An 18,766-nucleotide genomic window follows, 5' to 3' on the forward strand; every position below is an offset into this window, starting at 1 on the left:
TTGAGCCATGACCCTAAAGTGCGTCCCGACCCACCGTTTGGTCTACTGGTCCACTGGTCTATATCTATGTCTCCATTGTGAAGAACGTTATATTTTCACAATGAAAAAGGTGATAGTATCAGAGCAGCAGTGGTGTCTGAACTGTTTTCAAATGGGGACATAATATTTGAAAATACCCTATAGGTCCAACTGCACCTTCTGTCATACTGTATTCATTAATTAAATTATGCATTTTTATTTTCGTGTTTTTGTCATAATGACTCATCCCTTATAATAAGAGATTATAATATATAAAACATCAAGAACATCAATAAACAATATCACATTCACTTCTTGGGAACAGAAATATGCACAACATATTATTTTACCCACATACACAAAATACATACAAATATCACGTCAGTTTGTCCCATCATGCTTTCTCTAAATATTCTGCAGGTGCGTGCAACTATCTCTCTGTGTCACTTTAATCATATAAATCTAGGTTTTTACACCCATTAAATGATGTTTGACACACAGCTCATGATATATATGGGGCAGTAGAAGATATCTTTGACTAAATGTCTCCCCCCACTGGTCGCCTTCGAAAATGGCACCATAATTTCCTTTAATTAGGCCACAGCTGTGTGGAAGACGCCACGCCAGTATAAAAGAGTTTGTTCGGTGACTTTGAGAAACATTTGTTTATTTTTGAACGTGGAACCTGCGCTTGTTTTCGTTTATAAAGTAGGCCTACAGCAATTATAATATAACCGCCTACTGTTGTTTAAGGTAAGAAAGTAATGTTAATACTCTGATGCTGCTGCTAGAGCTACTAAACTAAACCTATACACCAAAGGGACATCTCCATGTAAATGTGCTGCTGCTGCTGCTGCTGCTAAACTACTATTCGTACAACTCGTACGGTACATATTAAAAACATCACAAACATTTCAATTCATCCTCTGAATTGAAAATGGTGGACCCTAGGCTGTTGAAAACAAGTGTAATGCTTTATCACGACGGTGTCGTCCACACACAGTAACAGTATTTTGTATTGAGCTTTCGTGTGAAATGTACCCAAGTTTAGAGGGTATGCGCGTGACATAATCAAACCCAGAAGTTATGGGGGAACACCGAGTGGCAAAAAACTACTTTCTGGCCTTGACAGCCCATACAGCCAAACAGAAGTCCTATTTGATTGCATTAAAACTACGTTAAACAATGTTAAACAATATTAAACTCACTTTTCCACTCACTTTGACACTCGATTTGCCATTCACTTTACACATGCGCATACACTCTATTCTGCATAGGCTACTGTTAATAAATCAATAAATCACACCTGTGTGAAGTGAGGGGCACTCTTATCATCATACATCATTCTGGCCAATCACAATTTACGTCCTCACTTTTGTCTTTAATGTTTTTTGTGTTACACAAACATTTGTCTTCAAGACAACAGTTTGTGTGTTCAATGTCCGTGTTTACACAAACACTCAGAGAGAGAGAGATAGAGAGAGGGTCATTAGAAGAGAGAGACAACTACTAGAGACTATGTCTGTTTGATGTATTACCATGTGATGTTCATTCTTACTGTAAATCACTCTGGATTATAATAGTGTGTGTCTGTTAAAATGCCTAAATTGGGGAATGGGGGGATAGGGAGGGAGACTGGTAGTAATCATTGCTACAATGTATTTGTTCAGTAACAGTATCTCCAGCTCTTTATTAAACTGAAAATACATAAAATACATTTTCAGTTTTCGTCTCTCTCTCTCTCTCTCTCTCTCTCTCTCTCCAGGTGCATTCTACCAGTGCATCATCGTCTTGTACGACGGCAACAACGAGCTGATTGGCCAGCGGTCGGACCCTGCCGCTGAGCGCCCTGCAGGCCAGATACTGACCCTGAGCATCGATGGGCAACAAGCCTGTGTCTCTGCCTCACCGTCTGAGCATCGAGGGGCAACAAGCCTGTGTCTCTGCCTCACCGTCTGAGCATCGAGGGGCAACAAGCCTCTCTCTGCCTCTTCTGTCAGATCAGCCTCAGACGTTCCAGAGGTGAGCAGAGAGAGATTCTAAGTCTATAAAGTAGTATGTAATATAATGGCATGGAAAAGTCACTGTTTACAAGCTCCGTCACTCTAGCACAGTGATTGATGTGTGTCTGTCAGCCCTCACTTGCCCCACAGCAGGGCTCCCAAATGTTAACGCCCTCCCCCCAATTGTGTGTGTGTGTTCCATATATTGTGGTGATAGACAGTGTAACGGGTACGGCCACCCCTTTTCACTACTCTGCCTGTAAAGCTGTAAATAATACTTTTTATAGAATCACAAACATTAATTATCATATTAATTTCTCATTGTTAAGTTCACTCTGTATATTCACGGGCATTTATGATGATGCCATTACAAAACATGGGCTACATGGAAGAAATGTGTTTAATAAAACAAAATTAACTGCTAAATTAACTTAAGTAGTCACCGTACCTGTGTCATGTTCTTTCTTAATTTTATAGAGATCGACTACTATACAATCAAATAAATCTGTATACAAGATAATTTCAGAGAGGGAGTGAAATGCTAAATTAACTGTTAACTACATGAAAACATTTCGCCGGGGTGAGTTGGTAAAGGGGCGAGTCGTTTGGTATTCATAGACAGTCATTGTTTCTATAGAGTTTGTTCAGTATCAGCCTCTGTGATTTCCCTGTCTCTCCAGTTCTTTAAACATATACATGGACCACATGTGAACACAGAACATATATTTTCAGGACGGGATACCAAGCTTAATCAATCATAGAACTTAAAAACAAGTGAAATTGGAACTGAATAAAAAGGGAATCGTTTTCTCTCATCCTGATTGGATAAAACTGGTCTTCTGACCTGACGATGTATTTTCTGTATATCAAAGAGCTGCAGAGTTTGCCACAGCACTCTTTAGCTTTGACCTTTTTAAACTGAACATTTTGTTTTAAACAAAATATATTACACCCTTTAATGTAAGATGCCACGTTGTAAGTGATTATTACAGTTATTAGTGAAAGGGTACTACATTATTATTCACGTTTATCTAACCCTTAACATAGTAACATATATATTCTCAGTCATACTTGTTTTTCTTATAGCTGACACCTTAGCCTGTAGCACTTGCCCTTATGCAAAGGCTAAACATGTAATTTAGGTACCATGTTATGTAGACAGATGTCAGGTCATTATTGACCTGGCATCCTATAGTGTTTATATTTCCAATGTACTACAGATACATTTTTATTTGGATATTCTACTGTTAGACTGATGTTTGTTTCTTGGTTTACTTATGATCCTAGATGATTATTTCTATGCATTTGATGTATTGCCTTGTGTTGTCCTTGCTTACTGTAACTGTAAGTTGCTGAGAATGTCTGCTAAATGCCTAAATCACTACTTTAGGCACTACCGCTACTAGAAGTACTACTAGTACTGTTGCTACTTGCTCATGATGATATTTTTCTTTCTTTTCTAGTATTCCTGGTGTTGGCACAGCCTTCCAGATCGGGGAGTGTGACTGCAGACAGAAATGGCGTCTCCTTTCGCTTGTCTGGAAGAGGAGCTCACCTGTCCCGTGTGCCACGACATCTTTAATCATCCTGTCGTGCTGTTGTGCAGCCACAGCTTCTGCATAGGCTGTCTGCAGCATTGGTGGGCGGAAAGACCGACGCAGGAGTGTCCCATCTGTAAGAAGAGGACAAAGAAGTCCCCCAGTAACCAACCACCGCCCACTAACCTGGTGCTAAAGAACCTGTGTGAGAAATATTTGGAGGAGAAACGCAGAATCGCCTCGCGGGTGAGCTCGGAGGAGCTCTGTGCCGCGCACGGGGAGGAGCTCAGGCTCTTCTGCCGCGACGACGAACAGCTGGCGTGTGTCATGTGTGTGTGTGATTTGGAAAAACACGGCAGACATGAGTTCTCGTCCGTAGACGAAGTGTCAGGGCGGTTCAAAGAGAACGTGCAGGAATCCTTGAAGTCTTCAAAGGAGAAACTGGAGGTCTTTAATAAAGTGAAGACAAAATGCACCCAAACAGGAGATTACATCAAGCTTCAGGCCCAGAACACAGAGACACGGATAAAGGCACAGTTTGAGGCATTACATCAGTTCCTGATAAATGAAGAGTCGGCCAGGATCTCTGCTCTGAGGCAGGAGGAGGCACAGAAGAGTCTGAAGATAACGGAGAGTATTGAGGAGCTGAACAAGGACATGACATCCCTCTCCGACGCAATCCGAGCTGCCGAGGACCTTCTGAGAGCCGACGACCACGTCTCGTTCCTGCGGAAGTACAAGATGACAAAGGAACGAGTCCGTGTCACCCTGCCGGACCCCCAGCTGCTCTCAGGACGACTGATAGACGAGGCCCAACACCTGGGCAACCTGGCCTTCAGTGTCTGGGACAAGATGAAGAATATTGTGTCCTACACCCCTGTCATCTTGGACCCCAACACCGCCCATGAAGATTTCATCCTGTCTGATGATCTCACCAGTGTGAGATTTGACGCCTTGAAGACACAGCAGCTTCCTGACAACAAAGAGAGGTTGGACACGTTCTACTGCGTCCTGGGTTCAGAGGGCTTCAGCTCAGGGGTTCACAGCTGGGACGTTGATGTCGGAGACTGGGGCCACTGGGGAGTTTTAGCAGAGTCCTACCAAAGGAAAGGCAACGCGGGCGGTGAATCCTGGCGGCTGGAAAGGGGCACTACTAGATTCTGCGCAGTCCACTCCTCGGGTTCTACTCGTGACTCTGTCGTTCTCCCACTGAAGCGTAATCCCCGGAGGATCAGAGTCAGGCTGGACTGGGACGGAGGTACTCTGTCTTTCTCCGACCCGGACGCAGAGACACACCTGCACACTTTCCATCACACGTTCACCGAGAGACTGTTCCCGTGCCTTAGTAACCTCCGTCATAACACGAATCTGAGGATGTTGCCCTCCAAGATCTGTGTTACTCTGGAAAACAGTTAGGATGTCCGGTCAAAAGTCTGTTCATCTTTCCATAATAATCTATGTTTATCTCATGTATAATTGGGAGCTTGGAACAGTTTCCAGAAGCTTTTTCTTTTTTTAAGACACTGTCAGAGCTGGAATGTGGACTTCACGTCTGCTATATGGTTACAATACCAACTAGTAGTTCTTTTTGTTTAAAGTGATCTACACAAACATTAGAAAGTCCATAGACTTGGCTGCCACATGAGGTCACGCAGGGTGTTTATTTTCCTTAATGTATCATAGTTGTTGCCACTGGTGTTTCACAGTACAGTATATACTGGGAGTGCATATTAATAAAAGCCACGTTGAATATATTGTTCTGTTGTCTTTTTACTGTTTGCCTCTTTCTTAGGTAATATGAGACAATTTGGCCAACGTGCGTTTGACCATATTTTATAGTATAGTTTGTTGGGTACTTTTGACGTAGCCTAGTAATGGTCTTATTTATTTTTATTTCCTTTTCATTGTAGAGGTATTTAACTTTAAGAAGTCCTTGAATGTGAAGATATACCCTGGCCTGTGTGCACTTTATTGGTTTGTTTACTGTCGAGTGATGAAACAATGTTGCACATTAATAAGCTAGTCATCTGGGGACCCCCCATAATCACTTGGAGGACCCCCTGTGCTCTTCACCCCAGACAGTTTCTAAGATGCTTGATTCAATATTTAGATATTTGTTATGCAGTTGTATCAGACACACCTTCCTATACAAGCCTATGTTCAACTTCAAGCTCCATGTTAACCATATTGTAAATGCCGGGAGCATGTCTGAACAAACGAGTCAACCCGTCATATTTTGTTTCTTAAAATTGCACACAAGCTAAAGGAGTGTTTTTAAGTGAAAAGGTATTTGAAGTATTTCTAAAACTACTGAAACGTAACTTAAATGAACAAACCCCCACACAAGTTCAATGTGGAACTGAAAGATTAACTGATTCGAATGGATTCCTTAGAAAACTAAGAAGAACTGAATGTGGAACTTTTGGTTTCAATCCTGAAATGACCTTGTACAACCACTAGAGGGAAATGTTGGACTACTTTTAGAATTCTCTCACAGAGGTCAGTCTGAGTGTGAACCAGGGGGGCAGTCAGACAGATATTTTGTGAAGCCTGAAACTCCTGAAAGTTCAGGAAATCATCATAGAGGAGGTAAAAAGGGAAAATAAACATATAGGCTACAGTGAGGGGAAAACGGGGTGGGTGGGGGATTAAGATTTTACGGGGCCAGTTTCGAATTGCAGCCGTCCGTAGGTGCCCTTTGAGAGCAGTTTTGTAGGAGTCAAGGGATTTGCATGTCTTAATGACTGTTCGTAGGGCGTTCCACATTTTGGTGGCATAGGAGCAAAAATAATTTAGTCCCTTTATTGTGCCGAATCTGGGTTGCACATGGTTTGTCCTTTGTTGAACTCCCTCTGGTATTGTGGGTGTGGACTTAGTTTAAGGTAGGCTACATATTATCTTGGTGGTGTAGTGAATCTTGTGGACCAAACCCATTGCAAGATGCTGCAGGCCTACTCTGTGGTAAGCCATTCCAGCCTGTCAAAGTGGGTTCGGGGAGTGAGGCCGCAAAGCCCGCAAGTAGTAGCCCGATCAGTTTGTTTTGGGAAGTCTGTAGCCTATCCCAATCTACACTGCAAATCCTTAATCAAATGGAAGACATTCAGTAGGCTGCTATGGGGGTGTTTGAATAGAGTTTTGATATAATCACTGTTTTAAAACTGTTTTAAGATCGGTGAAATGAAGTTTAGGATTGACAGATTGTAATCTTAAGTGTTATTTTTCCAACCCCAGTGCAGTTATAAAGTGCAGAAAGGATGAGTGAATGGAATGAGTGAACGAACCCTATGGAAAACATAACACAGTGCCAATGTGACTGACTGAGGACACCTAGTGGTGAACAAGTGTAAACATATTCAGAATGTGCAGTAACTGAAATGTCTGTTGTCTTGTCCAGTAGGCTACAAATTAACAGAATTATCTTATATTATTATACCTATATATTATATCTCTGAGAGATTGAAACAAAACGGAACATGCAAGTAATTAAAAACGAAATGGGTAAAACATAAATGACAATCATAATGTAGCCAAAAATCTTTTGGAATTATGTGTGTAAAGGTGGGTCAAACGAGGATTCTGCCCGTTGCTGTTGGGCAGAATCCTCATATCCCCATAATTATTTTTCATAATCTTCCCATAAATTAACACACAATCATACTACATCGGTCACACAAGAGTAGCAAAAGAAAAGCAGATATACAATCTCAAACGGCGTCGCATTGCAGATCTGCTACTTTTGCTGAATTAGAAACTTAATGGTGAAAAGCAACAGTTTTCTCCTGACATCATGGCACTGTGTGTGAACTACACACCTGCTAATGTAGTAATGTGTCACGACCAATCAAATGATGCCAGCGGTGAAAACACCCTCGTTTGGAGCACATAAAAAGTCAGACACAGACAGTCAGCAACACACCACCCTTCAAGGAGACCCCGACGCGATCTCCACGGACACACACCCTTCTAGAAGACCCCGACCCCCAATCTCCACAGAGACCACCTCTCAGGCTGACATGCTGCTGCGTCCTCAACTCCTGTGCTTGCTGGGCCTCATCGCACTAGGTAATAGAATTGTTCTTGTAGATCGGCTATTTCATATCACAACATGTATCTGTGGAACAGAGTCAAACTAAATGTAATGCTTAGCAGTGGGGTGCACAGATAGACACTGCCCTTTTCCCTCTGGGATTTTTTTTTTATCGATTTTTTACAGTGTACAGTATGTGGACCATGGTGACATTGATCAATTCTTAATAAAAAGCTTCTAATATATTATTTAGGCCCCAAAATCTATACATCTCACACTATTAGGGCAACCGGCCGGCCCTTTTTTCACTTGAGCACCTGCCCCTCTAAATGTCTGTGCACGCCACTGATGCTTAATTAGGATTCCAAGTGCTTGTCAGAACTGGATCCCCAGTTCAAATGTATGATTATTTTAATATGTTTGGCCAAAAAAATGGTTCTTCTATTACTAATTTGGTATCCTTCTTTGTGTGTGTGTGTGTGTGTGTGTGTGTGTGTGTGTGTGTGTGTGTGTGTGTGTGTGTGTGTGTGTGTGTGTGTGTGTGTGTGTGTGTGTGTGTTAGGCACCGTGCACGCCAGTCCCTCTGCTAAGCTGGAGCGTGGGAGCTGTCCCATGTTCTGGTTCAGCTTCAACAGTCGCTGCTACAAGTACGTCGGCCTCCCTACACTGCTGAGCTGGAACGACGCAGAGAAGAACTGCCAGGAAGAAGGTGCCAACCTGGTGTCCATCCACAACAAGGAGGAGCACGACTTCGTCCTGAACCTGATCCAGAACTATAAGCCTACGCAGACACTCACCTGGATTGGACTGAATGACCACAACGTGGAGGATAGATGGATGTGGTCTGATTGCTCTGATGTGAACTACACCATGTGGCGTAGTGATCAGCCAAATGAGGGTACAAGTGCACAATGTGTGTACACATACTGTAGTGATGGAAGTGAATGGTGTGACCAGCCATGTTCTAATAAATATCCTTCTGTGTGTGTACGCCGTCCATAAATGTCCTTGTTGAGTGGAATGTGTGAATCAACTCTCACTGACTTGTACTGAGTCTCCACAATAAAAGCATGACATAAATATAATCCATGTGTTTACTCTTTACTGGTGCCGTCATTTCAGAGTGTCTACATTGCTGAAGAGGTTAATGTGTAATAATAATAATAATAATAATAATAATAAACATCTCTAAAGTAACTAAAGTTGTCAAATAAATGTAGTGGAGTAAAAGTACACATTTTGGAACTGAAATGTAGTAGAGGTAGAGGAGAAGTAAAAGTATTGGAAATTGGAAATACTCAAGTAAATTACAAATACCTCAAAATGAAATGTACTTAGTTACTTTACACCACTGGTTATATATTAACTCTATTATTATTAATGATGGACAAATTAGACTTTAAGTTAATTATTTATCACAATGAAAACTACATGTTCAAGTCATCAGAGCAGTAGGCCTATTGGTGGACCATATTTATTATAAAATATAAAAACACCCTATACTGTAGGTCGACTGCACCTTCTGTCATACTGTATGAATTAATTCATGATTTAAATAATTATTGTTGTGTCTTGTCATAAATCTCATCTCTCACTGCAGGAGTTATTTCAATTAATACTGTGCTCAGTGACTCGCAGTGGGGAAAGAGCGCCATCTGCCGTGATCACATAAGCATTACATGTTAATTAAGCTCCCAGACAATTAGCTTGGTGTTGATTTCATCGACTGATACTAATACTAAAAGTAAAAATGTTCGTCGACTACCTTTTTTCACTGTCAAAAGAGAACCACTGAACCTGCACACAAAAAAAGAAATATATATATATATATATATATATATATATATATATATATATATATATATATATATATATATATATATATATATATATATATATATAGTGGAAAAGAGATCCGTTATAAATAAAATATAGTCATTTTACACTTGGTTGCATGCTGAAAATAGCCGATCTACAAGCTTGTATATAGATCGGCTATTTTCAGCCGAATCAGCCGAACATTCCAGGTGACTAAAATGTGACTAAAACTAAATGAAAACTATTCAAAAGACTATGACTAAAACTAAAATCTAAATTTGCTGCCAAAAACAACACTGGGTGGAAACCAAGTGGTCCATGCATGGCCCCTCCCACCTTATTTGTTGTGTCTTGTCATAAGTCTGTTCCCTTACAGCAGAGGTGACCTATGATGAGGCCTCAATGTTGGAGTTTACTTGGAAGTAAAGGTTGTGAAAACCTTTACTTCTTTAAAGGTTGTGAAATTCCACAGAAAAGGGAGTTTGAATCTCAAGAAGGGGAAGTGCAGCCAGCAGTCATTTAGGCCTGAGATCAGATTCTAAAAATGTCTTCTACATCCTGACAGTTTTCTGAAAAAGCTATGTTTCTATGTCAGTCGTTCTTCGATAAAAAAAAAAGTAGCAGACCTATTTTTCAATAGCTAATAGATATTCCACTGTTACTTTCTCAGCTTACGCATGTTTCATGATAAATGTTTTTATGTGATGTATTCCCATGCTTTTTTGTTCTTGCTTAATGTAAATTGCTCTGGATTAAGAGCGCCTGCTAAATGCCTAAATTGTAAAGGGGTTCCCGCCCCAAAATCGGTTATTATAGGAATTATATATTGCATGTGTGTGCTCGACGCTCATACAATCAGTATATGAGTTAATATAAAATTAGTTTAAAATAGAATGTTGGATAAAGTAAGAACAGAGTTATGGTAACCGTGAGATAAGAATAGTTCAGTGGTTCTCTTCCTTTTCTGAGCTCTGGACCACTAGCATATTTCAGGTCAATAATGACCGATAAGGCCTTGATCTAAGTTGTTGTGCGTACTACCGCGTATCTATCGTGTAACGAATTGTTCATTTTCAAGCATTTCCCCCCCACGCTTTACAATTAAAATATGTTTAGCCCATAAAACCCCTGACTTACAGGATTATAATATGAGAGACTAAAATTAATTAAAACCTAGACAATATCACATTCACTTCTTGGAAACAGCAAACTGCACAAAATAAAAATGAACCTCTCTCTCTGTCTCTCTCGTGTGTGTGTGTGTGTGTGTGTGTGTGTGTGTGTGTGTGTGTGTGTGTGTGTGTGTGTGTGTGTGTGTGTGTGTGTGTGTGTGTGTGTGTGTGTGTGTGTGTGTGTGTGTGTGTGTGTGTGTGTGTGTGTGTGTGTGTGTGTGGCGTGTGTGAAAAGGTGGGTCAAACGAGGATTCTGCCTGTTGCAGTTGGGCAGAATCCTCACATCTCCATATTTTATTTATGTATTTATTTTCCAATAAATTAACACCCTATACTTGTTCATACTTCAAAGGTCACACAATTAAGATATAGGAAACCATAGCAGATATACAAGCTGAAACCGCGTCGCATTGCAGATCTGCTATTTTTACTGAATTAGAATCTTAATGGTGAAAAGCAACTGTTTAGGAAATATGAGGTTTTCTCCTGACATCATGGCACTGTGTGTGAACTCCACAGCTGCTGTCATGACCAATCAAATGATCCCAGCTGTGTTAGGCGGTGCTATTTCGGGATCTCGCGGAATGGGTGGTCAGCTGACACAATAGTGGTGGTGGTCCCCAGGTTGCTTTTAGTCAGGATGGTGGTCCCCAGGTTGCTTTTAGTCAGGGTGGTGGTCCCCACGTTGCTTTTAGTCAGGGTGGTGGTCCCCACGTTGCTTTTAGTCAGGATGGTGGTCCCCAGGTTGCTTTTCATCAGGATGGTGGTCCCCACATTGCTTTTAGTCAGGGTGGTGGTCCCCACGTTGCTTTTAGTCAGGATGGTGGTCCCCACGTTGCTTTTAGTCAGGGTGGTGGTCCCCAGGTTGCTTTTAGTCAGGATGGTGGTCCCCACGTTGCTTTTAGTCAGGATGGTGGTCCCCAGGTTGCTTTTAGTCAGGATGGTGGTCCCCAGGTTGCTTTTAGTCAGGATGGTGGTCCCCACGTTGCTTTTAGTCAGGGTGGTGGTCCCCAGGTTGCTTTTAGTCAGGATGGTGGTCCCCAGGTTGCTTTTAGTCAGGATGGTGGTCCCCAGGTTGCTTTTAGTCAGGATGGTGGTCCCCAGGTTGCTTTTAGTCAGGATGGTGGTCCCCAGGTTGCTTTTAGTCAGGATGGTGGTCCCCATGTTGCTTTTAGTCAGGGTGGTGGTCCCCAGGTTGCTTTTAGTCAGAGTGGTGGTCCCCACATTGCTTTTAGTCAGGGTGGTGGTCCCCAGGTTGCTTTTAGTCAGGATGGTGGTCCCCACGTTGCTTTTAGTCAGGATGGTGGTCCCCAGGTTGCTTTTAGTCAGGATGGTGGTCCCCACATTGCTTTTAGTCATGGTGGTGGTCCCCACGTTGCTTTTAGTCAGGATGGTGGTCCCCACGTTGCTTTTAGTCAGGGTGGTGGTCCCCAGGTTGCTTTTAGTCAGGATGGTGGTCCCCACGTTGCTTTTAGTCAGGATGGTGGTCCCCAGGTTGCTTTTAGTCAGGATGGTGGTCCCCAGGTTGCTTTTAGTCAGGATGGTGGTCCCCAGGTTGCTTTTAGTCAGGATGGTGGTCCCCAGGTTGCTTTTAGTCAGGATGGTGGTCCCCACGTTGCTTTTAGTCAGGGTGGTGGTCCCCAGGTTGCTTTTAGTCAGGATGGTGGTCCCCAGGTTGCTTTTAGTCAGGATGGTGGTCCCCAGGTTGCTTTTAGTCAGGATGGTGGTCCCCACGTTGCTTTTAGTCAGGGTGGTGGTCCCCAGGTTGCTTTTAGTCAGGATGGTGGTCCCCAGGTTGCTTTTAGTCAGGATGGTGGTCCCCAGGTTGCTTTTAGTCAGGATGGTGGTCCCCAGGTTGCTTTTAGTCAGGATGGTGGTCCCCAGGTTGCTTTTAGTCAGGATGGTGGTCCCCATGTTGCTTTTAGTCAGGGTGGTGGTCCCCAGGTTGCTTTTAGTCAGAGTGGTGGTCCCCACGTTGCTTTTAGTCAGGGTGGTGGTCCCCAGGTTGCTTTTAGTCAGGATGGTGGTCCCCACGTTGCTTTTAGTCAGGATGGTGGTCCCCAGGTTGCTTTTAGTCAGGATGGTGGTCCCCAGGTTGCTTTTAGTCAGGATGGTGGTCCCCACGTTGCTTTTAGTCAGGGTGGTGGTCCCCAGGTTGCTTTTAGTCAGGATGGTGGTCCCCAGGTTGCTTTTAGTCAGGATGGTGGTCCCCAGGTTGCTTTTAGTCAGGATGGTGGTCCCCAGGTTGCTTTTAGTCAGGATGGTGGTCCCCAGGTTGCTTTTAGTCAGGATGGTGGTCCCCAGGTTGCTTTTAGTCAGGGTGGTGGTCCCCAGGTTGCTTTTAGTCAGAGTGGTGGTCCCCAGGTTGCTTTTAGTCAGGATGGTGGTCCCCAGGTTGCTTTTAGTCAGGGTGGTGGTCCCCAGGTTGCTTTTAGTCAGGATGGTGGTCCCCAGGTTGCTTTTAGTCAGGGTGGTGGTCCCCAGGTTGCTTTTAGTCAGGATGGTTGTCCCCAGGTTGCTTGTTTTAGATAATAGTATCTCTCTCACTCACTCTCTCTCTCTCACACACACACACACACACACACACACACACACACACACACACACACACACACACACACACACACACACACACACACACACACACACACACACACACACACACACACACACACATACAATGTGTGTCATGGTGAATTTAACGTTGTTTAATTGAATGCAATAGGACTTTCCTGTGGATGTAGGGGCTGTCAAGGCCCCTTTTTTGCCACTCAGACGTTCCTCCTAACTTCCTGGTATGATGATGATTTACGGCAGTAACTTTCAATACTTTAACTGCCATGAAATGTAAAGAGCATCCATGTTGTGTGACTACACTGTACATTGTGTTAGTTCATCTCATACAGTCTGTCTCTATAATGACTATAATGTACATTGTGTTAGTTCATCTCATACAGTCTGTCTCTATAGAGACTACATTGTCTCATTCAATTCAATGACTTACACTGACTCTACATGATAAAAGTACATTAAACATGTTAAGGATTACTTTATGTAACCATTTAGGCCTAAAAACGCCTTCTTAAGCCTGACCTAAGTTTTCTGAAAAACTTCAAATATTTATATAGCAGCATCAATTTATTTTTATTTTTTGAATACTGTACATACTGTACAGAAAAATGGGTTCCCGGCCTGAGGGGGTAAAACACCAAAAGGGGTTCCCGCCCCGGAATGGGTTAAATGTGACATGAATACAGTAAACTCCAGTTGAAGAATGTATTGCATCATATCACCCCCACCCTCCGCTCTCGTGTGTGTGTGTGTGTGTGTGTGTGTGTGTGTGTGTGTGTGTGTGTGTGTGTGTGTGTGTGTGTGTGTGTGTGTGTGTGTGTGTGTGTGTGTGTGTGTGTGTGTGTGTGTGTGTGTGTGTGTGTGTGTGTGTGTGAAAAGGTGGGTCAAAGATTCTGCCTGTTGCTGTTGGGCAGAATCCTCATATCTCCATATTGTATTTTTTTTCCCATAAATTAACACCCTACTTGATCATACTTACAGCGTTCACACAATAGTAGCAAAAAAGATAGCAGACATATAAGCTCAAACCGCGTCGCATTGCAGATCTGCTACTTTTGCTGAATTAGAAACTTAATGGTGAAAAGCAACAGTTTTGGACATATGAGGTTTTCTCCTGACATCATGGCACTGTGTGTGAACTACACACCTGCTAATGTGTCACGACCAATCAAATGATGCCAGCGGTGAAAACACCCTCATTTTGGAGCACATAAAAAGTCAGACACAGACAGTCAGACCACACCACCCTTCAAGGAGACCCCGACGCGATCTGCACGGACACACACCCTTCTAGAAGACCCCGACCCCCAATATCCACGGACACAGAGACCACCTCAGGCTGACATGCTGCTGAGTCCTCAACTCTTGTGCTTGCTGGGCCTCATCGCACTAGGTAATTGAATTGTTCTTGTAGATCGGCTATTTCATATCACAACAAGTCAAACTAAATGTAATGCTTAGCAGTGGGGTCCCTCTGGGATTGTTTTTTATCTCTTTTTTTACAGTGTACACTGTACAGTATGTGGACCATGGTGACATTGATCAATTCTTAATAAAAAAGCTTCTAATATATTATTTAGGCCCCAGAATCTATAAATCTCACACTATTAAGGCAACCGGCCGGTTCCACGCTTTGCACAAGGTGCCCTTTGTTCACTTGAGCACCTGCCCCTCTAAATGTCTGTGCACGCCACTGATGCTTAGGATTCCAAGTGCTTGTCAGAACTGGATCCCCAGTTCAAATATATGTATGATTATTTTTAATATGTTTGGCCAAAAAAATGGTTCTTCTATTACTAATTTGGCATCCTTTCTTAGGCACCGTGCACGCCAGTCCCTCGGCTGAGCTGAAGCTGGAGCGTGGGAGCTGTCCCATGTTCTGGTTCTGCTTCAACAGTCGCTGCTACAAGTACGTCGGCGACCCGACATACCTGAGCTGGAACGACGCAGAGAAGAACTGCCAGTCTGAAGGTGGCCACCTGGCGTCCATTCACAGTGAGGCCGAGAACCACTTCCTCATGAACCTGATCCAGAACTGTAAGCCATCGCAGACAGCCACCTGGATTGGACTGAACGACTTCTACGTGGAGGATGTATGGATGTGGTCTGATCGCTCCGATGTTAAGTACACCATGTGGCGTAGTGATCAGCCAAATGAGGGTACAAGTGCACAATGTGTGTCCACGTACTGTAGTGGATCAAGTGCATGGTGTGACCACCCGTGTTCTACTAAACGTCCTTCTCTGTGTGTACGCCGTGCATAAACATGTCCTTGTTGAGTGGAATGTGTTATTCAACTCTCACTGACTTGTAGTGAGTCTCCACAATAAAAGCATGAAATAAATATAACTCTTTACTGGTGCCGTCATTTCAGAGTGTCTCCATTGCTGAAGAGGGCTGAAGAGGTTAATGTGTAATAATAATAATAATAATAATAATAAACATCTCTAAAGTAACTAGTGACTAAAGTTGTCAAATAAATGTAGTGGAGTAAAAGTACACATTTTGGAACTGAAATGTAGTAGAGGTAGAGGAGAAGTAAAAGTATTGGAAATTGGAAATACCTCAAGTAAATTACAAATACCTCAAAATTAAATGCACTTAGTTACTTTACACCACTGGTTATATATTAACTATAACTATCTTATTATTATTGGACAAATTAGACTTTAAGGTAATTATTTATCACAATGAAAACTACATGTTCAAGTCATCAGAGCAGTAGGCCTAGTGGTGGACCATATTTATTATAAAATATAAAAACACCCTATACTGTAGGTCGACTGCACCTTTGTAATGTATGTAACAGGTATGTAACGGCTACATTTCATTTAATTTGTAAAGAAAATTATTATATAAATCACAAAGGCTAATTTGACCTTTGGGATACTGCTGCACTTTTTGGCTCATTCCACGTGCCTCTGCTTTTAATACAGTACTGTCCTCTGGTGGTGCGTGTCACAATCAGGGGGGCAGTCAGACAGATATTTTGTGAAGCCTGAAACTCCTGAAAGTTCATATAATGGCCTGTTGTGGCGCTGTCACTGGACCCAAAAAACCCATAGAAGTCCATGTATTTGGGCCCAACTTCACCTAGACTGTATTACCTTAATAAACATGGTCATGAATACTTTCTGCTTCCAGTCACTAGTCTCATTTCTAATGTCATAATATTCTTTTTGGAAAATTATGGTCCCATTTATAAAATAAATGACCATAAAGTCGCGTATGTTCTGAGGGGCGTGGCTACCGTTACAGTCTATGATCGGGAGTCCCCACACACTCGAGTCAAAATAAAAACCAACGGAGAAGAAGGGGGGAAGTCCCGCCTCGTTGTCTGGGCAGCCAATGGCCAGCTGGGCCCAAACGGAGCCAGCCAATGGTCAGCTGGGCCCAAACGGATCTAGAAAGATGGCGACTTACAGTGCAGGAATAACAGGCTTCATTTTACGTCCATGTTAGACCCGGGGAACACTTTGTCCATATTTTTTACAGTCTATGGTCACAATGTGCCTGTCTTGTGGAGTAATATTATGTATTGCATACTGACTGACTTCACACCCTGATATTTCATGTTGTAATTAAATGAAGATCCATGTTTGTGCAGGATGGTTACACGGCAGTTAGTATTTTAGTATTGAATAGACTTGTATAATAGAATTGTATATTCACCAAATGTTCCCCCATTTTCACAGAATCATTAATTCCCTATTATGATGACAAGGTGTAGCTACTATAATAAAAACCTTAATCCTAGCATTGTGACCCATTCAGGACTAGTTCACCCAAAAATGACCCATTTTGGTGTCAGCATCATGTTATGCTTTAGCTATTGAAAAATAGCAGATCTACAAGCTCATATCGCGCCACAGAGTGGCGCGATACGAGCTTGTAGGTCTGCTATTTTTGAAAAATCGAAGAGCGACTGACATTTCTAGAATCTGATCTCAGGTCAGAATGGGTTAATCAGACCAGTGTGTGTCCCAGTGGAAACCTCGTATGAATCTGATCTCAGGTCAGAATGGGTTAAAATATTGAGATTTCTAACGTCCACAGCAGGAGCCATGCCATGTGAGGCCCAGCCGTCTGACCCGGGCTCGTCCCAGACTCCCACTGTCCTGCTGGTAGTGTGCACTGTGACCGCTGGCTCTGTCCTCCTCATCTGCCTCATCGCCTTGTTCATGTGGGCCATTCCTAGGGTAAATATTACACCTGTTTTATTCCATCTAACGTTTAACATGCAGGTTAAGAGAAAACGGTTAAGAAAAAGGCACGTGCCTCAGGTCAAAACATTGAAAACACAAAGAAACTAGACAAAGTGCCAATCGGCACAGGTCTCCACCAGGGCAGGTCAGGTTGTGGCCTCATGGTGGCGCTATAACAGGCTGTTGAGGAAGATTTGGGCCGGAGGTTCGTGTTGGAGGGATGCAGGTACAATGTTTTTCCATGTGTGCATACATAAGTTGTATACAGATCGATGCAGTTATAGCTAAAAACAGGAATTGGCCTGTTATAGCGCCACTGTGAGGCTGATTTTGAGGAATAAATTGTGGCATGTCGTCCTCGGCCTAGTGAAAATGTGCGTGTATAATTTAAGGGAAATTGCACACTGTGTTTGTGATTTGTGGGCTTTTTTCGAAATGGACGAATCGTGTGAGCTTTGGAAGCCAATCTTAGCCAATCAGGATGGAAGATGGGAAATGGTGCCGCTCCATGTTGATCACATGACTATGGAGATCATGTGTACGGATTTGCGTGAAATTTGGATAAAATCTGAAGGAGTAATAATAGAAAATGTGTTTTACATATGTCGGCCTCCTGGTGGCGCTATAAAGAGCAGATGTGAAAAATTCCAGACAAAGGTTTTTCCTTGGCCTCTAGGGAGTTGGCATACAAAGTTATCCACAGATCCGTGCAGTTAGAGGTAAAAACACTTTTCGGCCAGTTATAGCGCCACCTTGAGGCTGAGTTGAAATTGTTCATGTGGCATTTCGTCCTCGGCCTAGTGGGAATGTGGGTGCACAATTTCACGGAAATCACGCGATGTGTTCATGATTTGCAGCATTTTGTTTGAAACTGAGCACTCCTGTGAACTTTGGAAGCCAATCTTAACCAATCAGGATGGAGTCTGATAAATCTGAAAGACCCGTTTCGTTGAATGGCTCTAGAGAGACTGTGTACCAATTTGCGTGATGTTTGGACAAAATCTGTAGGTGTACTGTGCAAAAACTTGTTTTGCACAAAGCGGCCTCCTGGTGGCGCTATAACAGGCCGTTCCGGAAAGTTTGGGGCAGAGGTTCATCGTTGGCATCCAGGGAGTGTGTGTGCAAAACTTGGCATCGAACGGGTTAACGGTGGCCGAGATTAGCTGCTCACGGACACACGGACGGACGGACGGACACACGGACGGACACACACACGGACGGACACACGGACGGACGGAGTGCAAAACATACTCTCCCCACATGCCTTCGGCCTGGTGGAGACAATAACTCTAGCATTAAACTTTAGGAAGAGAGGGATTTGAACATGAACTCTCTGTGCTGAATAACCCCTACTACACCATCACTCAGTAACATCTGCCTCTTTGTACTGTTGAAGCGATCTTTTGTATGTTAG

The 18,766-nt window shown here is 42.9% G+C and overlaps 1 protein-coding gene across 1 annotated transcript; it reads left to right on the plus strand.

Annotated features, from left to right (window-relative positions):
- Positions 1 to 3,538: 3,538 nt before the first annotated feature.
- Positions 3,539 to 4,975, plus strand: LOC310868663 (zinc-binding protein A33-like; the record flags this gene model as incomplete). Its single annotated transcript, XM_083779119.1, has 1 exon — positions 3,539 to 4,975. The coding sequence occupies one exon, from the start codon at positions 3,539 to 3,541 to the stop codon at positions 4,973 to 4,975; it is 1,437 nt and encodes a 478-aa protein (XP_083635245.1).
- Positions 4,976 to 18,766: the final 13,791 nt, after the last annotated feature.

The sequence above is a fragment of the Protomyctophum parallelum genome (genome assembly GCF_964188405.1).
Source record: "Protomyctophum parallelum genome assembly, chromosome: 13".
Taxonomy (NCBI): domain Eukaryota; kingdom Metazoa; phylum Chordata; class Actinopteri; order Myctophiformes; family Myctophidae; genus Protomyctophum; species Protomyctophum parallelum.